The sequence below is a fragment of the Halichoerus grypus genome, chromosome 2 (assembly GCF_964656455.1).
Source record: "Halichoerus grypus chromosome 2, mHalGry1.hap1.1, whole genome shotgun sequence".
NCBI classification, from domain to species: domain Eukaryota; kingdom Metazoa; phylum Chordata; class Mammalia; order Carnivora; family Phocidae; genus Halichoerus; species Halichoerus grypus.
Genome location: NC_135713.1, coordinates 184,239,955 through 184,260,917, shown reverse-complemented (window position 1 = coordinate 184,260,917; position 20,963 = coordinate 184,239,955). Strand labels below are relative to the sequence as shown.

At 60.2% G+C, this 20,963-nt stretch overlaps 1 protein-coding gene across 1 annotated transcript; it reads right to left on the bottom strand.

Moving 5' to 3' along the window:
• Positions 1-1,618: 1,618 nt before the first annotated feature.
• Positions 1,619-18,789, bottom strand: COL1A1 (collagen type I alpha 1 chain). Its single transcript, XM_036094674.2, has 51 exons — positions 18,572-18,789; positions 16,860-17,054; positions 16,733-16,767; positions 16,594-16,629; positions 16,386-16,487; positions 15,490-15,561; positions 15,201-15,245; positions 14,983-15,036; positions 14,731-14,784; positions 14,147-14,200; positions 13,973-14,026; positions 13,611-13,664; positions 13,476-13,520; positions 13,306-13,359; positions 13,150-13,194; positions 12,947-13,000; positions 12,570-12,668; positions 12,434-12,478; positions 12,238-12,336; positions 12,051-12,104; positions 11,810-11,917; positions 11,676-11,729; positions 11,315-11,413; positions 11,115-11,168; positions 10,921-11,019; positions 10,279-10,332; positions 10,104-10,157; positions 9,946-9,999; positions 9,780-9,833; positions 9,299-9,343; positions 9,108-9,206; positions 8,726-8,833; positions 8,183-8,290; positions 7,927-7,980; positions 7,702-7,755; positions 7,355-7,462; positions 7,213-7,266; positions 7,031-7,084; positions 6,727-6,888; positions 6,530-6,637; positions 6,306-6,413; positions 6,146-6,199; positions 5,931-6,038; positions 5,499-5,552; positions 5,279-5,386; positions 4,918-4,971; positions 4,525-4,632; positions 4,151-4,433; positions 3,820-4,010; positions 3,267-3,509; positions 1,619-3,156 (listed from the first exon to the last, which is right to left on the bottom strand). The coding sequence occupies exons 1-51, from the start codon at positions 18,660-18,662 to the stop codon at positions 3,010-3,012; spliced, it is 4,383 nt and encodes a 1,460-aa protein (XP_035950567.1). The 5' UTR covers positions 18,663-18,789; the 3' UTR covers positions 1,619-3,009.
• Between the last annotated feature and the right edge of the window lie 2,174 nt (positions 18,790-20,963).

Sequence of the window (20,963 nt, the reverse complement as noted above, 5' to 3'; positions counted from 1 at the left end):
GGCTGTCAGCTCAGGCTGAGAAAGAGGCATAAAGAAAAGCCTGGACGTGGAGAGTGGGGTGCATACATGAGAACTGTCGTCACCCTTTCTGGCTGGTGTGATAGGTGTGGGCAAGGGAGGGGACAGTGAGAAGGGACAGGTGGGTAGCAGCCAGGTAGAGCCTCGGTTGCCCCCAGGGGCGGGGGGCGGCCTGCTGGAGGCCGGGGTCGATGGGGGTTACCAAGGCATCACCCACCCATCGCCACACAGGTCGGGTAGTTCGCCTATGATGAAACTCTCATTTACGTGTCATAATTTCTTAACCACTCGAGACTAATTCCCTTTTTACACTGTCCAGATTGTGGTAGAAGAGCTAATGATGAATTATTAAAGCACAATTAATCGTCATGGCCACTTGTTGACAACAATGGAATTAGCGTCACTGCCGATGGCCTCTTCCACCCCGTTTCCCCGAGACCTGAGGGAGGGATGAGGTGGGGGGGGCCTTTCCTGCCTTGAATGTTTAGGCCCTGAGACCTTGGGTGGGTGGGTGGGGGGGCACAGCTCCAACTTCTCCCTGTCTCCAGGTCTCTGGGTGTCTGGTCTGCTCCAGACTTCTGGAAACCTGTGTCCCCAGTGACTGCTCACAGCTGTTCCCCTTCCCTGAGATTGGGGAGCTGGCCGGTCACCGTCCCTCCAGGGGCCTCAGGTTCTCAGGCAGGCAGGGGGTAGGGGCAGGCAGAGGGGAAGGGAGAAGGGAAGGAAGGGAGAAGAAGGAAGCAGAGGAAGCAAGAATTTTTTAAAAAGATCACGCATGGGCAGGAGGCGAGGCTGGGCAAAAGGACCTGCTAGGCCACCAGGCACCCAGGTGTTATGGGGACTTAGAAGGCCAAGAGGGATCTGGTACCTGCCCAGCAGGGTCAAGGCCTGTTGCTGGCAGGACAGCACCCTGTAAGTGCCTTGACTGCAGTTCTCCGAGAGCCCTGGGGAGGCTCCTCTGAGGGCAGGCCAGCTCCCTCCCTCCTTCCGTGGCTCCAGGCAGACTCAGGGTGGGACCCTTCTTGAGCTGTTCTGCTTGTTGCTCCTTTGGGGGAGCTCAGAGTGAGCGAAGAGAGAGGAGAGGCCAGACGACCCTCCATGTATGCCCAGGGAGAGGCCTTGCTGAGGGGCTCCCGGGTGGTCCTCGCCAGTCCCACCTCCCTCAGCCATGGGCTGGCCTCCCGGTGCCCCCCCAACCCTGTGCCCCCACCAACCCTGCAGGGTGCCCACAGCCATGGAGAGCGGAGTTGATGGTGTTGATGGAGAGTGGGCCTGAGGTTTGGGCAGCCCAGGATCTGAAGCGAGGCGTGTGCGCACGTGCATGTTGCGGCCCGTGGGGGTGGTCTGTGTGGCACTGTGAGGAAGAAGGGCATTGGGGAGACATGCCAGGAAGACTGCATGAGGGAGGGGGAAAGGGTTAAGGCATAAGAAAGGCAAGGGGGGGGGAGCCACTGTGGAGGGTGCTAGATGAAGAGGAGGAGGAAGGAAGGGGCAAGAACAGGAGAACCCACCCGCCCCCAGCCAAAGTGCCCACCCCAGGCTCCCCACCCCGCACCCCCCAGACTCCAAGGCAGGAAATCAGGAGGCCACTGCAGATATGTTTGGGTCATTTCCACATGCTTTATTCCAGCAATCAAAATAATTAAAAACATCTCAAATTATTATACACATACAAAATAGGTACAGAGTCTTGCTTCCTCCCACCCCTAGGGGGAAAAACTGCTTTGTGCTTTGGGAAGTTGTGCTCTGAAACCCAGAGAGAGGACACAGGATAGAGAGGCCGTGAGGATGGGGTGCAGCTGAGGAGCGGGTTTCAGAGAGAGAGGTGGAGAGAGGCGGCGGGGGGTGGCGCGGAGAGGGGTGGAAGGGAGCACTGAGTTGCGACACTCTCTCCCCCCAAGTTAAGTAGCACCTTTAGAAAATTCACGAGTCCCCATCCGCAAGGAAAAACAAAACAAAACAAAAAAAAACCCAAAGAATAAAAAAAAGACTTTAAACAAAAAGGAACATTTGCTGGCCTGGGGGGTGGGGCGCCCCGACTTCTATAGCACCAGTCATTCCTTCCCCACCCCACCCCATCACAGAGATGTAGCACCTTTGATATAAAATGGGGAGCCCCTTCGGCCCTGCCCCCACCCCGCCCCCACGCAGTTGCCCCGGTGACACTCGGAGACAAGAAGAGGTAGTCCTTCAGCAACACAATTACACAAGGAACAGAGCAGTCTCTCCCACCCAGCCCTGTCGCACGCACAGGGGGGACTGACACTTGTCCCCGAATGATCCGATGCTTCCTTCCGCTCTGTCGTGGCGCCTCCTGACTTTCCTCCAAACCGGGCAGGCAGCGAGGGGCCTGTGGTCCCCCAGCATGCCCCCTCGGAAACGAAGAGGGGATTGTTGCAGGAGCCACAAGGATGCCAGATGGTGAGGCTTCTTTGGCAGTCTGAGAACCTCAGGTCCCCCCAGGGTCTGGGGGTGCTGGGTGAGGGGAGTGGGCTGGGAGTGTGGGGGGTCACTTGGGTGTTTTAGCATTGCCTTTGGTTGCTGGGCAGACAATGCATTGTTTCCTGTGCCTTTTGGGGAGACTTAGATTTGGGGAGCAGTGGAGGGGAGGCCCCAAGGAGGGATGGAGAAAGGAGCAGAAAGGGCAGTGTTGGGGTATCATAAGCCCAACGGGCAGAAAAGGACTTACCCCCATATGGGTCTTCAAGCAAGTGGACCAAGCTTCCTTTTTTTAAAAAGTTATTTATTTATTCTTTTTTTTTTTTTGGTAAGGTTGAATGCGCTTTTGGTTTTTGGTCGTGTTTGGTTGGTCAAAGATAAAAACTAAGTTTGAGAGATGAATGCAAAGGAAAAAAATATTTTCCAAAGTCCATGTGAAATTGTCTCCCATTTTTTGGCTTTTTGGGGGGTTCAGTTTGGGCTGTTTGTCTGTTTCCAGGGTCAGGGGTGAGGGGGTTGGGTGGGAGGGAGCCGGGTAGGATGGGAGGGAGTTTACAAGAAGCAGACAGGGCCAACATCCATGCCGAATTCCTGGTCTGGGGCGCCAACGTCCAATGGTGCCACATCGATGATGGGCAAGCGGGAGGTCTTGGTGGTTTTGTATTCGATCACTGTCTTGCCCCAGGCTCCGGTGTGACTCTGGGGAGACAACGGGAGAGGGGTGTCACCGGGCGGGAGCAGTGCAGTGAGGGCAAGTACGGCCTGCCAGGAAAGCCAGAGCCCAGACAGGGGCCCGGCCCGGGACTCACCGTGCAACCGTCGTAGGTGACGCTGTAGGTGAAGCGGCTGTTGCCCTCGGCCCGGATCTCGATCTCGTTGGAGCCCTGGAGGAGCAGGGCCTTCTTGAGGTTGCCGGTCTGCTGGTCCATGTAGGCCACGCTGTTCTTGCAGTGGTAGGTGATGTTCTGGGAAGCCTCGGTGGACATCAGGCGCAGGAACGTCAGCTGGATGGCCACATCGGCAGGATCGGAGCCCTGGCCACCATACTCGAACTGTAGGGGAGTGTGGGGGGGAGAAGCAAGTGAGCGACCACGCTGGAGCCTCTAGTCCCGGCCTCCCTCCCTGGAGTCCGCTAAGAGCATCCCCGTGGCCCCTCTCCCATCCAGAAGTAGCACCCCTTGCTTATCCATGGGCACCCTGTGTCTGAGCCAGGATCAAGGACCCAGGACTCCTGCCTCCCAGCCCAGCTCTGTCCGTCCCCCTTAGCAGAGGTCTAGTCCACCCAGGACCTCCCCTCCTGCCCCTTCTGAGCTCTGGGCCAGCCCCATCTAGGGAGAGCGGCTCCAGGTCCCGCTGACGCACCTGGAATCCGTCAGTCATGCTCTCGCCGTACCAGACGTGCCTCTTGTCCTTGGGGTTCTTGCTGATGTACCAGTTCTTCTGGGCCACATGAGGCTGAGTGGGGTACACGCAGGTCTCGCCTGTCTCCATGTTGCAGAAGACCTTGATGGCATCCAGGTTGCATCCTTGGTTGGGGTCAATCCAGTATTCTCCTGCAGTGGGACAGAGCAAGATGGAGTCAGGGGAGGTATGCGCAGTGGGGCACACGTGGGCATCTGGGCCCCTCAGGGCTCAGCGCTGTCATGGCAGCAGGAGGACGAGGAGGAGGAGCACCCCTGGGGCAGGCCCTCACCGCTCTTCCAGTCGGAGTGGCACATCTTGAGGTCGCGGCAGGTGCGGGCTGGGTTCTTGCGGCTTCCTTCAGGGCTCCGGATGTTCTCGATCTGCTGGCTCAGGCTCTTGAGAGTGGTGTCCACCTCAAGGTCACGGTCACGGACCACATTGGCATCATCGGCCCGGTAGTAGCGGCCGCCATCATGAGCCTTCTCTTGAGGTGGCTGGGGCAGGAAGCTGAAGTCGAAACCGCCGCTGGGAGGACCGGGGGGCCCAGGAGGTCCAGGAGGGCCGGGGGGACCCTGCACAGAGAGCAAGAAGAGCCGGGATTACCAGGGTCCAAGTGCCCTTGGGGCTGAGGGCCACGGGTGGATGGGATGGGGGGCTACGTACAACAGGACCAGCATCACCAGTGCGACCACGAGGACCAGGGGGGCCGATGGGGCCTGGGAGACCGTTGAGTCCGTCTTTGCCAGGAGAACCAGCAGAGCCGGGGGGACCCTGAAAAGGGGAAGACGGTTGGAGGAAGCCTGCTAGAAAGCACAGGACCACCAGCCCGACTCTGCGGAGAAGCTCACCAACCTCCCTGCCTGGCTCGGCCTCCACGGCCTCATCCTTGTTCATTCTCACAGTCAGGCAAGATTGTCCAGCATTCTTCTTCCCTTCTCCCAACCCCTGCCCCCAGACCCTTCTAGAGAGAGATGGGGACACCTGTGTCCCAGGCAGAGGGCTCCGAAGTGAGCCTGGGCTTGGGCCCTAGCAAGGGAAGATAGAGGCATGACTTACTCGGGGACCAGCAGGACCAGAAGCTCCAGAAGGACCTTGTTCACCAGGAGAGCCCTGAAGGACAGATGCAAAGGCAGTAAGACCCTGTGTGGGTCAAACATGGCCAGCAACCTGCCCCCTGCCCCATTATTCTGGACCTCTAGGCCCAAGGTGTCCACAGGCTAAGACCTCCTCCACCCCCTCTTTGTGTCCCTCACCCTCCCAGAAGCCCCTTGGAAATGTCCATAAATCTTTACACCTCGGTCCCCGCCAGGGAGGAGTGAGAATGACTATCCAGACGGGAAACTGAGGCAACATCCCCCTTCATTGTATAACAGGGCTCAATGGCAGCTGGGGGCTGGGAGCTGCTGAGCATACTCACAGGAGGACCAGGGGGACCCTGGAGACCAGAGAAGCCACGGTGACCCTTTATGCCTCTGTCACCCTGTTCGCCTGTCTCACCCTTGTCACCACGTGGACCTTGGGGTCCCTAGAAGAGAAAAGGCACAGGCTATCAGATGAAAGGTTCATTAGCACCGAGTGGGGTGTAGTCCATATCTGGGCCAAGTACGAGGACATGAGGGCCAGAGCCGGGCACTTACAGAGGGACCACGAGCACCAACGGGGCCGATCGGGCCGGCAGGACCAGCAGGACCCTGGGGAGAGCACAGAGCGTGTTAGATTCTGCTACGGCCTGAGCTGTGGGATGAAACCACCCCTCGGCCATGGCCATCCTTCCTCACATCCTTTCCCGCCACGTCCATCCCTCCTGAGCCCCAGCTGAACCTTCAGGTGAATTCAGGCTTCGTGTGAGCTGGGGCAAGCACGTGGGGACAAACCCCATTCCCCAGGGGAAGCGAGGGCCCATCTGGGAGAGGGGCCTTGAGGCCAGGCTGTGGCTCAGGTTTTCAGGAAGGCCAGGGGCCATCTTGCAAGACCCCCCCTCCTCCTCCAGCCTCAGTGAAGTCAGATGCCCACGGGCCGGCCCGGAGAGTGTCCGGCCCGAGACGGCCGGCTAGAGTCCAGCTACTTACAGTCTCGCCACGGTCGCCATTCTTGCCAGCGGGGCCAACGGGGCCAGGGGCACCAGGAGCACCAGGAGCACCAGGGGGTCCAGAAGGGCCGGTCTCACCACGGTCACCCTGAGCGCGGCAGAGGAGGAGACTAGGAGTCAGTTCCTGCTAAAGGGGCCAGGCTGGGGCAGGAGAACGGCAGGTGGGGCCGTGGCCCAGGGGAGCAACCATCTCACCTTGGGGCCAGGAGAACCATCTCGTCCGGGGGAGCCTTCAGCACCAGGAGATCCCTGCAGAGAGAGAGAGATGGGTGAGCATCAGCCAAGGAAGGGAGGCTCAGGCAAAGGCCAAAATGGCCTCGCTGAGGGCACTGGCAGGGGGCTGGTGACTGCTCACCTCACGTCCAGACTCGCCAGGGGGTCCAGCCAATCCAGGGGGGCCCATGGGACCAGGGGGGCCACGCTCACCACTTGCTCCAGAAGGACCTTGTTTGCCAGGTTCACCCTGAGGGAGAAGAGACAGTCAGGCCAGAGACGGAGTGGGGGAGGGCCCTGGGCCTCCATGTCCACAGTCCCAGTGATGGTTGTTCTCGGGGTTCCCCGAGGTGAGGGGGCACTCACAGAAGGGCCGGGAAGACCGGGGAAGCCTCTCTCTCCTCGCTGACCGGGCAGGCCCACCACACCACGCTGTCCAGCAATGCCTTGAGGTCCTGGAGTGCCGGGAGCACCCTGGGGGGGAGGGGGAGATGAAGGTGAGGCGCCTTGCAGCCGCCAGAGAGCACCCCCCCACTCGGGACCCCTGTGGAGTGCGCGCTTACAGCAGGTCCATCAGCACCAGGGGATCCCTTCTCGCCAGCGGGGCCGGGGGGACCGGGGGGCCCGACTTCACCGGGACGTCCGGCGGGGCCGGTCTCACCACGGGGGCCTTTGCCGCCTTCTTTGCCAGCAGGGCCAGGAGGGCCAGGGGGTCCAGCATTTCCCTGGGCAGGGAGAAGAGAGGCTGTCAGATTCCAGTGGGTTCTGGAGCACCACGGAGGCCCGCAGAGGCCCACCACCCTCCCCTCACCTGGGCCCCTCATCCCCCCCCACCAGAGCAGCGGCTTCTCCACCACAGTTACTTACAGAGGGGCCGGGGGGGCCGACTCGGCCAGCAGCACCAGGAAAACCAGTAGCACCCTGGCAGAGGAGGACAGAGAGGTCAGAGGGAGAACAGCCCGCTCAGCTGTCCCGGCCTCCCTCCCTCCCTCCCTCCCTCCGAACACAGGCTGGAAGGACCCCCGGGAGAGAAACAGTGAGATACTCACAGGGGGACCGGCACTGCCACGAGCACCTTTGGGTCCGGGAGCACCAACGTTACCCTGGAGGAGAGCACAGCGCCCTTAAGCCCGGGCCGGTCCCATGCCCAGGCCGGCCTGCAGCTGGGGGCCCGGAGGGTGAGATACTCACAATGGAGCCAGGGGGGCCAGTGGGGCCGGCGGGGCCAGGGGGACCAGCGTCGCCTTTAGCACCAGCATCACCGGGTTCGCCTTTAGCACCGGGTTGGCCGTCGGCACCCTGGGGGAGGAGGGGGAGCGGTGAGTGGAGGAGGAGCGGGGGACGGCAGCGCGGGGAAGCAGGTGGTTCCACGGGGCTTGGGAAGGGCCACCACTCCGGGAAGGAAGATGCTCGAATGGGACACCATCCCCTCCCCGCCCTCCTTCCCTGACTCCGGCCCACGCCTCTGTCCTTATGCAGTCTCCCAAGGTCCCGGGTCCCATTGGGTGATAGAAAATAATGGGGGTCTTGGTACTCACAGGGGGGCCAGCGAAGCCAGCAGGGCCGGGGGGACCAGGCTCACCACGGTCTCCCTAGAAGAAAAGGAGGCAGATTGGAGTGGGGCCCTGGGCTGGGGTGGAACAGAGTTGGAGGAGAAGATGGGCCCTGAGGAGCATTCCCCAGGGCCCAGAGCAGGTGACAGTGAAGGTGGAAGAGGCAAGAAGTATGAAGCCCAGGGCAGAGTGTGGGTGCTCTGTACTTACGGGGGCACCACGAGCTCCAGTGGGACCAGCAGGGCCGCTCGGACCAGATTCACCCTGAGAGGAGGGACAAGAGGCTCAGGTCAGGGACACACCCTGAGTACTCCTAGCAAATGACCCCAGGAGAGCCTCCCCTCCCTTCTGGTCCTCCCACCTTTAGGTCACCAGCTCAGAATGGCAGGACCTGCCTCCCCCCAAGAGCCATGGCCAGGCTTGCTGGGAAGGCTGTGTGTTAGGGAAGATGGTGGGGCCACCTCACCTTGTCACCAGGGGCACCAGCGGGGCCAGGAGGACCAATGGGGCCAGTCAGACCGCGGACACCATCCTTGCCAGGAGAACCATCAGCACCTTTGGGACCAGCATCGCCCTAAAGACACAGGAAAGTCTGAGACTTCCAGTGGGGGACAGGGAGGTGACCTGGAGCATGTCTGGGACTCCTCCCCAGCTCTATCCTGCCCCGACCTGTGCTTGGAACTCAAGATCTTTCAGAGGAAAAAGTTCCCGTGGCGCTCTGGTGGAACTTAGGGTAAGAGACCCATGCCTTGTGTAGAGGGATGTATAAGGGATCCCCCATCCAGGAGGTCACCCTTCCTCCTGATACCATGGTAAGTCACGGGCAGGGAAGAGCCTGGATAGGATGGTAGAGGATTTATCAACGAAGAGGCCAGAGGGGAAGAAGGGAGGATTAAGGAGACGAGGTAACGATCCCAGGGAGGGTAAAGAGAGAGAGGCCGGAGCATCCAAAGCAGAGGGAGACAGAGATGGGAGCCCTACACGGCTCAGGGGAAGGGGGTTAACTTACTCTGTCACCCTTAGGGCCGGGAAGACCAGCTGCGCCTCGTTCACCGGGCATTCCCTGAAGGCCAGGAGCGCCCTGGCTACCTGGGGCTCCGGGGGCACCAGCATCACCCTAGGTGACAACCAAGGGGACTGGCATGAGGCATGGGGTCCCAGGAGTGGGTCACAGCCCCGAGCCCCCTCCTGATACCTCCCAGTCTTGGTGCCCAGGACAAAGAGAAGCACCAGCTAAGAGGAAAGGCTCCCAGCCCAGAACTTCGGGCTGCACATGGACCCCACCCCGCCCTGTCCCCCTGCCACCCCTCACCCACATCTAGGGGGCTTTGGCCACAGCCGGGCACCCCCGCCTCAAGAGGGGCTGGACCTGGTCCCCCTGCTGCCCTCACCTTAGCACCGTCATTGCCAGGGGCGCCGTTAGCTCCCCGGGGACCTGCGGGGCCGGGGGGGCCTTGCACGCCGCGTTCACCGGGGAAACCTCTCTCGCCCTGGAAGGGAAGGACAGGGCGCGTGACGGCCGCTCCGGAGGCAGGGCCAGGCGCAGGGCATCTGGGCAGGAGCGGCAAGAGGCTCTACTTACTCTTGCTCCAGAGGGGCCGGGGGCGCCAAGGTCGCCAGGAACACCCTGAGGGGGAGGGAGGGACAGAGAGTGAGCCGACCGCACCTTGACCCTCCGCGCTAGAAAGCACTCTTGTTCTCCCGGGGGCTGGCCCTTGGGGACTGTCATTAGAGACCAACTCCTTCTCAGCACTGAACTGGGCTTATCCCTCTCGTCCTCCTGGGATGTGCCAGAGACAGCCCCCTCCCCAAACTCTGGGCGGAGGGCAAAGTCAGAGTTATGCTTGTAGCTCTAAAAAAAGAAGTCACCGGGACCAGCAGCTCTGAAGGGCAGTCCAGAATATCATGCAGATGCTCTGCTCCCTGCTTCCCTCTGGGTGGCTCCCTTCATGACGGGAAGTCCTGCAGGGTGTCTAACCTGGATCCCGTTTAGCTAGGAGGGCTGGCCTTTTCCTCTAAATGCCCTGCGTTCCCCATCTCTCTGGCTGCCTGCTTCCTCTTACCTGTTCACCGGGTTTGCCTGCTTCACCGGGAGGACCAGAGGGGCCAGGGAGACCCTGTAGGTGGGAAATGGGGGAGGCAGGGAGAGGATAGGATTAGAATCTGAAAAAGAGCCAGGGGGACCCCAGCCCTTCAGCCCTTCAGCCCCTGCCCGGCGGGAGGCCTCACCTGGAATCCAGGGGAGCCAGCGGGGCCTTGTTCACCTCTCTCACCAGCGGGGCCCTGTCACAGAGAGCACGCTGTGGTCACTGGAAGGGCCAGGAGCAAAGGAGGACGGGGTGTCTCCCCAGCGTCCCCTCCCCAGGCTGCCTGTCGGGGACACTTACAGCAGGGCCGGGGGCTCCCTGAGCTCCAGCTTCTCCGTCTTTGCCAGCAGGACCCTGTGGGGAGAGAGCAAAGGACTCAGGGTGGGGAGGGGGGCAGCTGCTAGCGGCAGGGGACAGAGCAGATGTGTCATAAGCAGGGGCAGCAAGGGGACAGGGACCACGGGGAGATACTTACAACAGCACCAGGGGGCCCAGGCACACCTCGCTCTCCGGCCTTGCCAGGCTCTCCCTGTGGGGAAAGAGTCAGAGTCAACGGGGCTTACGTGGGAGACCAGGCCTCCCGGGTCCTTCCGGTTTACCCCAAGTGACACTTTTTAAGGGGTTTTCTTTTCTCCCAGCTCTGGTCCTGGGGAAACACTTTGCTGGCTGTTACAGCTGGTCCCTTCGTGTCTCCCTGAGCCCCCTCCCCCAGACCATGTGTCCCTGAGGCTGCTGCCCCCACCCCCACCCTTCCTTCTTGCCACCATACGCCTATGGTGACCTGAGCTGCAAAAGGCTTCCATGTCCTCTGGTACGTCCTTTTCAGCCTGAAAGAACCCACCAGGATTTAGGGATGACTATCACATAAAAGGCCCATTCTACCCCTGTGGGGGGAGGGGCGGCTCCAACAATACTTATTTCCAAGGAGAGCGCAATGGGAGTAGAGTCGGGAGAGGTCTCTCATTTTATGGGTAGGGACACTGAGGCCCAGAGAGGGGTAGTGAGTGGCCTGAGGCCACACAGCAAGTCAGTGGCAAAGCTGGGACTGGCGCTCAGGACTCTCATCTCCTAGGAGTGCCTGTCCCTGGCTCTGGAACGTTTCTCAATGAATACTCACAGCAGCACCTTTAGGCCCAGGGAATCCCATCACACCGGCCTGACCACGGGCACCGGGGGGGCCTGGGGGTCCGGGGCGACCATCTTGACCAGCGGGACCCTAAGGACAGAAGGCACAGAATCAGAGGTGAGGACGGAGGGTGGGCGGTCGGGAGGGCGGGAGGGGCCCCCGGTGGGGGGGGGAGCAATACTTACAGGGGGGCCGGTTTTGCCATCTGGACCGGGACTGCCGGGACTTCCAGTCAGACCCTAGGGGGAGACAGAGAGGTGTGAGCCAGGTGGGGAGAAGGGGGACAGAGGAGGGGAGGGGGCCCCTCAGGAGGCAGATCCGCCGTCCTGCTCCAGGGCGCCCCATTTCAGACCTGCACAGGACGGGCAGAGGGGTCGGGGCTCACCTTGGCACCAGGCAGACCAGCTTCACCAGGGCGACCGGCTTCGCCAGGAGAACCCTTGGGGCCAGCGGGGCCGGGGGAACCACGTTCACCAGCGGGGCCCTGGTTGGGGGAGTCACAGGGACAATCAGGGTCTCGGGTCTGGGCTTCTTTACCATGGGCCAGCGTCTTATTCCTCCCGGTGGGGGGGGCGGGGGGTGCTCTCCGGGGCGCTGGTAGCGGGGCGAAGGTCAAGGGGAAGCCCAGTGTGGAGAGAGAGTCTGCAGTCACAGCCTGGAGCAGTCATGACTGGGGCTGGACGTGAGAGAGGAAGGGAATGCTCGGGCCACAGCAGGGGCACAGCCCAGCCACGACGGGAGCTTACCTTGGGACCAGAGACGCCGTCTGCCCCAGGGAAACCACGGCTACCAGGGCCCCCCTGCAGGAGGAGGAGAGGCCGGTGAGCCCCGACACGGGGGCGCCAGGCTGGCGCTGGGGGGCAAAGAAGGGGACACTTACACGCTCGCCGGGGGGTCCGGGCAGGCCAGTGGGTCCAGGTTCACCTCGGGCTCCTCGCTTTCCTTCTTCCCCCGCAGGGCCAGGGGGGCCTTGAATACCAGTGGGGCCCTGGAGAGGGCAGAGACCAGGGGGCGGCCCGCAGTGTGAGGCTGGGGCTCCCATTCCCCCCCACCCGGGGTCTCCCTCCAGGGCTTCCCAGGGCAGAGCTGAGCTGCGGGAGGAGGTGGGGGGGGACACTTACGGGCTCTCCCTTGGCGCCCGTGTCTCCTTTGTTCCCAGGAGCACCAGGTTCACCCTGCACGTGGGAGGAAAAGAGGATGAGCCGAAAGTCGGGGGTACTCAGCTGGCCTGGATCCTCCTGCTCCCCAGGGGAGGGCCCCACCGGAGCCAGCGCGTGGGGCGGGCAACAGTGACAGAGGAATACTTACGCTGTTACCCTTGGGACCAGGAGGACCGCTGGGGCCCTGGGGTCCAGAGGGGCCTCGGGCACCAGGGAAGCCGGGAGCACCAGCAATGCCGGGAGCGCCCTGTGGGAGGCAGAGGAGGTTGAGCCTGGGAGCCGGGGGCAGGGGGTGTGCAGGACGGGGGCACCGGGGGCAGCTCTGAGACCCGCAGGGTACTTACGTTAGCACCTTTAGCACCCGGCTGTCCGTCAGCACCAGGGTTTCCCTGTGGCACAGAGAGAGAGGGGCCAGTGGGTGACAGGCCAGGACTGGGACCTGGGGGGTGGCCCCGGGGGCACTGAGGAGGCGACACTCACAGCAGGACCGGCAGCACCAGCCGGGCCAGGGGGGCCGGGCTCACCACGCACACCCTGGGGACCTTCAGAGCCACGGGCTCCTTGGGGACCAGCTTCACCCTGGGTGGGAAAAAAAGGACATGTCAGGAGCCAGCCTGGGAGCCCAACCTCACCTTTGGATGTCGGGGTGTGTGTGTGTGTCTGTGTGTGTGTGTGTGTGTGTGTGTGTAGGGCAGGCACAGGAAGACCAAGAATCAGGACTCCCAGATGGGAGAAGGGGATCCCAGGACAAAGGTATTGGGGAATAGGCCGCTCTGGGTCCCTCTGTTTTGGAGAGCAGGGAGATAGGCACCCCTTGGCCCGTGGGAGCTGTGCCCAGAGGAGGGCAGCGGGCTCACCTTAGCACCAACAGCACCGGGGAATCCAGGGGGACCAGCGGGGCCAGTGGGACCCTGGGAATGAAATGGAAATGTTAGCAAGAAGGAAGTCACAGCCTGGGACAGAAGAGGTCCTGGGATTCCGAGCCCCAGGCCTGGCCCCCCCGGCCCGAGCTGAGAGCCCTCCCCACTCCCAGACACCGGGGTCCAGAGGTCACACTCACGGGGGGTCCAGCGGCACCAGTAGCACCATCATTCCCACGAGCACCCTGCCGGAGAGAGGGGAGCCCCGGTTATGTGCGCTGAGCATGGGCCACCCATGACTCATCAGGAACCTCTGTCAGAGCCCAGGCGTCCCCCACGGGGCCAGGGGTACTTACAGCAGGGCCCGGGGCTCCGGGGCGACCTCTCTCACCAGGCAGACCACGGGGGCCCTGGCAACAAAAGCCAGAAAAGCCACGTGACATGGGAGACACACACTTTGCCCCCAAACCTCATATTGCCCCTATACCCTGCTCCCTCTCTTCCTTCTAGAACTGGACACACTCACCATCTGACCAGGAGCTCCGTTTTCACCAGGGCTACCGGGCTCACCCTAGAGAACGGAGAATAAAGTTAGGAATTCGTTCATGGGGTGGGGTGGGAGGGGGAGGAGGAGGCCCATGACATTCAGGCATCTTCTTACCTTAGGACCAGCAGGACCAGCATCTCCCTTGGCACCATCCAAACCACTGAAACCCTAAGATAGGAAGGGCCAAGGTGAGTACCGATGGAAGCCCCACTCTGACCTGAGAAGGTGCCTCAGGGGGTCACCACAGGCTCTGTCTCTGTGCTAGACTAAACCCCAGCTGGGCCAAGAGCTCACCCAATCCCTTTATTGAGATTTCTTTCCCAATGGAGGGAAGTTCTTTTGGATGGCTACTCCCTATCCCTTGGGACTTCTGTAGCTTCCACCCTCCAGGGCGCACACAGGATCCTTTGGGGAAAGGGGCTGGAATTGTCAGATGCTGGGACTTGGGGAGCTTAGATGGCTCAAAGGGGACTTACTCTGTGTCCCTTCATTCCAGGAAGGCCAGCTGTTCCAGGCAATCCCCGAGCACCCTGGAGAGAAAAGAAAAGGAGGAGAAAGGCAGAGCCTTTAGAAGATGCCACGGAGGACCCAGTTCCCAAGCGAAGCCCACCTGTAGCGAAGTCCACGGCCAGCCACGCATCCCCGCTCACCTGAGGTCCAGGAGGTCCACGCTCACCAGGACGACCAGGCTTTCCAGCTTCACCCTGAAAGGGAGAGAAAAGGCCATCATGCCTCTGCCCCCACCCCCCTCCGTGGGCTAGAAAAGCATGGAAGGTCTGAGTTTTTTTTAGTACTGTTGAAGGTCAGATTTAGGAGCCCAGAATCTTATCTTTGAATTTAGAGCTCAGCTTAAATCTACTGTAAAATCCTTGTTTGGTGAATTTTGAGTCTCTCCAAAGGTATTTCTGTTTATTTCTATAGATGGAGAGCAAATCTAATGCCCAGAGCCATTAAGCCTAAGGAAGTCATTCACCCCATCAGACGGGGCTGGGGAATGCTTTAAGGTGGCTGGGGTGAGGGGAGGGCCAGTCACCTCCACTGGGGAGATGGGGAAACATCCCACAAGGGGTGAAGATCATTGTTCAAGGGCAGTCCCGTGCATCAGGGAGAACTTGGCCTCCTTTCTCTGGGCATCACCCCCCGAAGGTGGTGGGGCACTGGGGTGGAGGTTACAGGGACCTAGCTGATGGAGGTGTTGGGGGCTAGATGGGATCTTCTCGCCTGGGCTACTTACATCATCTCCGTTCTTGCCAGGGGGGCCAGGGGGACCACGGGGACCCATGGGACCCTAGAGGAAACAGGAAGAAAGGATATTAGAATAACCAGGATAAGGGAGAAAAAAAAAAGAAAGGGAAGGCTGGGATTAGAAGGAGGAGGTAGGGAAGACCCCAGACAGTAGGTGTGGAGGGGTCCTTCGATAGGAGAATCCACGTATTTGTAGAAAGAGTGTGTATTTGTATAGAGTACAAGTTGGGGAGGCACTTACTGAGGCTCCAGGCTCGCCGGGCTCACCAGGGGGGCCTTGGAAACCTTGGGGACCCTGGAGAACAAGGAAAGAGGGATTCAGTTAGAAGGACAGGTCCCTACCAATCTTTCCCCAGATCACTAAGAGATCTCTCAGAACACCTTCTCTACCCTCATCCCAATCCTCCCTTCTAAAGACCAAAGCCCAGGGTGGTACATGATGACATCCTGGATACTCACAGGTGCACCAGGGGGGCCAGGGAGACCACGAGGACCAGAAGGACCCTACAGAAGGAAAAAAAAAGGGGCCATAGTGATACCTCTGTAGGAAAGTGCCATGTGGGTGTGGTCTTGCTATCTCCCAGTGGTTCCTGTTGAGACCACCCAGTTGTCTTCCTCTCTGGACTTCAGGTTCCGAAGGTCATCTTGACCTCCTATAACACCCCCATATGCCACCACTGGCCCATCCTGTCTGGATCCCCACTGGCTCCTCTTCTGTCATCTCTGACCCCGCCCCCCAGTGGCTCACCATGGGGCCAGGCACGGAGATTCCTCCAGTTGATTTCTCATCGTAGCCATAAGACATTTGGGGAGCAAAGTTCTAGAAAAAACGAGAGAGTGTATGAGAAATCAGTGAATAGAAAGGCGGAAGATGTCGCTGACAACAGGATATTGACATACGCCTCCTGATGTGATGCACTAAGAAGGACAACAACATCACTTGTGAGATATTCCTGCCAAAAATGCAGGGCCCAACTCTAATTATAGGGACACATCCAGCCAACCCAAACTGAGGGACCGTCTTATAAAAACAATTGGCCTCTACAAAGCAACCAGCTTCTTAAAAAAATTTCCGTGTCGTGAAGAAAGAAGAAAGAAAGTCTGAGGAATGTTCCAGAGTAAAGGAAACTGAAGACACATGACAGTTAAATGAAATTCATGATGCCGGATCAGGAGAAAAGATGCTATAAAGGGCATTATCGGGATATTGCTGAAATTTGGACAGGGACGATATGTTAGATGATCGTTATGTAACAATGTCAGAATTTTGAAATGTAATCATCGTGCAATGGTCGCATAAGAGAAAGTCCTTGTTCTCAGGAAATACACACTAAAGTATTTAGGAGCAAAGGACATAACATCAGGAACTAACTCTGGCACAAATGGTTCAGAAGGAAAAATAGTGACAGTTATATGTATACACAGAGACTGATAAAGCAAATGTGACAAACTGTGAAGTGTATGTGAGAGTTCTTGGCACTAGTCTCGAAACTTCACTGTAAGTTTGAAATCATTTCAAAATATAAAGTATGCCATCTGCCAAAAAACCCACAAAAAAAAAAAAAAAAAAAAAGAAGAAGAAGAAGAACAGGAGGTGAGGGGCGCACACAGGGCCTGCCAGGGCTGTCTTAAGTCTTCACTTACTCCTCCGAGGCCAGGGGGTCCGGGGGGTCCGGGAGGTCCGGGGGGTCCGGGAAGTCCAGGCTGTCCGGGGATGCCATCTCTGCCAGGGGGGCCGGCAGGTCCCTGCAGCGGCGGGGGCGGGGGGTGTCGGGGGGTCGGCGGTGAGCGCAGGCCTGGAGCCACGCCCACCTGCAGCCCCGAATGCCGAGCGAAGGCCACGCTAACTTACCCTTGGACCTCGGGGGCCAGTGTCTCCCTTGGGTCCCTATAGGGTTGTGGGGGGAGAAGAAACAAAAGAAGCCGGGTTAGAGACGGGAGGCGCTTGAGGACCCTCGGGCGGGTGGCAAAAGTCGAGGGCAGCGGATTACCTCAACTCCTGTGGTTTCTTGGTCGGTAGGAGACGCTAGGGGAGAAGAGACGCGGGTGAGCGGCGGGGTCTGCACCGGGTCCTGCCGGCGGCCCCGCCCTCCCCCAGCCCCCGGCCCCCGACCGTACCCTCGCCGTCGGGGCAGACGGGGCAGCACTCGCCCGGGGGGACTTGGGCGCCGGGACAGTTCTTGGTTTCGTCGCAGATCACGTCATCGCACAACACGTTGCCGTTGTCGCAGACACAGATCCGACAGGCCTCGGGTTTCCATACGTCTCGGTCATAGTACCTGAGGCCGTTCTGTACGCAGGTGACTGGTGGGACTGGGGCAAGAGGGGGAAGGAGGGGCTGTCAGCGGCGCTCGAGCCCCCCACCGCGGGGCTCCAGGGACCCCAGCCCTGCCTGCCGTTCCCGTCTCGTAAGGACACTTTTACATTTTCCATTTCCCGCCTCCTCCACCCCGTCCCCGCTCCTTTCCCCAAATCCTTAAAAGCTCATCTGCTCCTCATCAGGGCCAGTGACAGCGCCGAGGCGCCTGGCCAGGGCGGCCCTAACTCTTTCCAGTTCTCAGGAATTTAAACAAAGCTTTAGGCCGGAGTTGCTTCCAACTCCAACCCCAGCCCATCGGTGCTGAAGCCAAGTGAAATAAAAAAGCCACTGGGTGGGGGAGGGGAGGTGGGGGACTGGGGAGGAGAGAGAACAGGAGGGGCCCCAACAAGCGGGCCGACTCGGGGGGCGTGGTATGGGTGGAGACGAGGGTGGGGTCGGGGGGGGGGAACCGGTAGGAGGAGAGAAAGGAGGTCCAGCCCCCATTCTGCCCCATCCCAGGGCAGGTGGGATAGCGTAGGCGGGGCTAAGAGGATGGGGCGGGGCCTATTGGCCTGAGGTCCCGCCCAGAGACTTGAATTGTACCCCCAAAATAGGATACACCCTAACATCCAGCGCCCAGACATCTCAAAAGCCCTCTCTCGGGACAACCCCTCTTTCCTAAAGCTAGCCAGGGCCTCTGGGTCACTCCTTAGCCAGAGAACCAAAAAGTCCGCAAATAGTAATGAAGTTAGCTAACCACGCCCACCGCGCGAGCTTCTACTCAGATGGCCACTAGGTGGCGGGCAACACCAAGCAATTTCCAGGGACTGGCCACTTTCTTTTAGAGACTGAGGCTACCCAGTTCCCAGCTTTATTTTCCAGGACTAGAGGTGGGGTCCACAAGCGGCAATAACGCCCGTGCACTCAGTGCAGGTCCTGCGCGGGGAAGCGCTGGACCGGGATGCGCGGGGCTCAGTGTGGCTCAGCAGAGGGCGCAAGGACCCCGCCCTGCCATGTCCGCGCCAAAGTTTCTCATCCTCCAACCCGCCCACTCTCCGCGCCCCCTCCCCCCTCAGCCCAGCACCCCCGCGGCCCCAGGAACACTGTCTAGCCTGCAGAGAGGGCAAACAATCTTTCCTTATGAATCATCCCACAGCCTTCCCGATCGCTTTTACATCTTGGGCTCCAAACTCCCAGTACGGCGCCCCCGACCCATCTTCGACGTACTTTCCCCTCCCCCGGCGCCCATTTCCCCCGTGGTACTCCACAGTGCGCGCTCAGGACTCCCTCCTGTGCCGACTCCCGCGGCGCTCCATCCTCCCCTCTCACTACCCGGGGGCGTTCGTCTACACCCCCCACCCGGGGTGCACTGCCTTCTCTCCCACGGCGCCCAGGAAGAGCCCTCACCATCTCCCTTCCATCCCTGAGTCTCCGGAGCATCCCGAGTCTCAGTTTACGTCGTGGACCCCTGGGACCGAGCGCAGGGCAAGATACCAAGTAACCCTGGACTCCCCAAAAGTTTGCGACTTACTGTCTTCTTCTTGGCCCTCCTCTTGGCCGCGCGTCAGGAGGGCGGTGGCCGCTAAGAAGAGCAGGAGCCGGAGGTCCACAAAGCTGAACATGTCTAGACCCTAGACATGTAGACTCTTTGCGGCTGGGGTGGGGGTTAGCGTCGGCTCATGCGTGGCCTCACACTCCGCGTGCCTCCTGCTCCGACCCCGAGGAGAAACTCCCGTCTGCTCCGACCACTGGCCCGGGCCCCTTTTATACCATCCTGACGGAGAGCGGGGAGGAACTCTGCCCCAGGGAGAGGGGGAGCCGGCGGCCCGTCCCCCAGCCAATCAGAGCTGCCTGGCCCGGCCCCCAATTTGGGAGTTGGAAGGGAGAGGGGGAGGAGGAGGGAAGGGAAGGGAGTCCACCGCACATCTCCCCCCTTCGCTGCTCTGCCTCCCCAGCCCCCCAGCCCAGCCTGGGCCAGAGACGCTGCTGCCGAGGTGCGGCTAGGTCCTCAGTATAATGTGGGCTAAAGAGTGGGTGGTGGTGCCCCTTGGGCTTTTGTTCCTAAGACTCTCCCATCGGGAGGAACTGGAACTGGGGAGCTAGGAGGGGAAGCTTCCAGAGGTAGAAGGAATGGGGGTGATCTGGCGAGGGTAGTCCTGGCCATGCCTCATTCACCCTACTGACATCCTTGGCAAGAGCTAAGGGATGGGTATGAAGAGGCCGGCTTCTCCTCTAAAACAGGAGAACCAGAGAATTTCAAAGATGTGCCTGTTTAGGGGTGTCTTCTGGTGTGGCAGGGATTCCAAGCTTAGGCATATTTGGGGAACAAGTTAGAGATTCCTTTGCAGGCATTAGGAGTGAGATACTTGGATGGGGGTTGTTGGCAAGAGGGGTTTATTTTGAGGACGTCAATTCTGCCTTGCTTGAGGTTCCAAGATGGACTCAAATGGTCTCCCCCAAACCCAAGGTGTGACTGAGAGAGATGGAGTAGGGAGGCTGAGACACTGGGTGAGAAAATTGACTGTGTGATCTCTCCAGGAGGAAGCTTGGGGGTTAAGTGATAGGGCTGGAGAGTAGTGGTGGGAAGTTGCTGGGACTCTTCCCCACCCCCCACCCCCCACCCCCAGGGCGGTGAGGTTGTACAAGAGGGCTGGGATCACTAGTGACCTAGAAAAGGGTTTTGTGTGAGGGCCAGCCCAGGCGGTGGCCAGGGCCTGGTTAGAGACCCTCCGACCCCGCAGAGTCACACCGGGTAGCACTTGGGTGGAAGACATTGGACCAGAGAGAGGGTGCTCCTTCTGGGAGCTGCAGAAAGCCCCTCCCTGGTTGTACCTGGACTCAAGGTTGGAGCATAGCGGGGAATTTGGGTGTCAGGGGGAGACTTGCCTTTGGGGGTTTGGGATGGAATTGCAGGGACGGTTGAGTGACCTTATTTTAGAGGATGTTCCCCACTGCCCCACCTCTTTCTTGAAAACCCAGGGCATTGCTCTCAGCCCCTGGAACCAGGAGAGAATCATCTGTACCCTGAAAGGGGGTGGAGACCCCAAGAACAACAGGCTATATTTGGGGGATGCCCCCAGAAGTCAGTGTCCCCCCTTCCCCACCTCCCAAGCTCCCAACAGCACTCTACTCTTGGTCCTACTGAAATCTGTGAGCCCAAGAGAAGACAGTTGGGGTCCCTTTGCAGTGTCCATCAACTCCTGTCCCCCTGCCCGGCTCCCCCACCCCCATCACTCCAGAGCTGCAAACGTGGAAGCGGGGAGTCCCGCCTCCCCCAAACCATCCAAAATTCCATTGCCTCCCCCCACCCCCCGCCCCTCTCCACGCCCTCCCCCAGCTGGTTTTGTGCAACGAAGGCAAAGGAAAAAAAAGACCAAGGGAACAGAAGGGGAGGGAGCCACGTAGGCCGTGGGCAGCCAGGATGAGCGGTGCGGGTGGGGCGGCGGAGGGAGAGTGCAGGGGCTATAATTAAAGGGAAAATATAGAGTTTCCAGAGAGGCAGGGCTGCAGACAGCAATGGATGGACGAGCCTTCATCAATTATCCCCACCATGTGGCAGCAACTTGTGGCCCAGGATCTGCCCCCGCCTAGTGCCAGCGACTGCAGGGCAGGACAGCGTTGGGCTGCTGAGATGGCAGTTACCCCCCCCACTCCACCTCCTGGGGGTCAGGGACAAGGGGGACAAGGGTCCTGTCCCTCTGCAGTGGCTGTCTGGGGCCGGGTGTCACAGGCTTGGGATGAGGGTGCTGTGACCTGCCCACCTCCCTGGCTGAGTTCTGGAAGCCAGGACTCCAGCCTCCAGTCCACTCCCTGGGTGCTCCTGGTCCAGGCATCCCAGGCCTGTCTTAAAGAAGAGATGGAGCCTCGGATGACAAGGAGGAGCTGCTACAGCTCAGGCCTGGGGTCCTGAAGGATGTTCGGGG

Bases quoted from the DNA above. Each gene is read 5' to 3' on its own strand.
- COL1A1 (XM_036094674.2), bottom strand. From the start codon at position 18,662: ATGTTCAGCTTTGTGGACCTCCGGCTCCTGCTCTTCTTAGCGGCCACC. The intron at 17,055-18,571 runs GTAAGTCGCAAA...CTCTTGCCCCAG, and splicing joins GGAGGGCCAAGAAGAAGACA to TCCCACCAGTCACCTGCGTA. The intron at 11,414-11,675 runs GTAAGCTCCCGT...TCCCCCAACCAG, and splicing joins ACGGCGTCTCTGGTCCCAAG to GGCCCCGCTGGTGAACGTGG.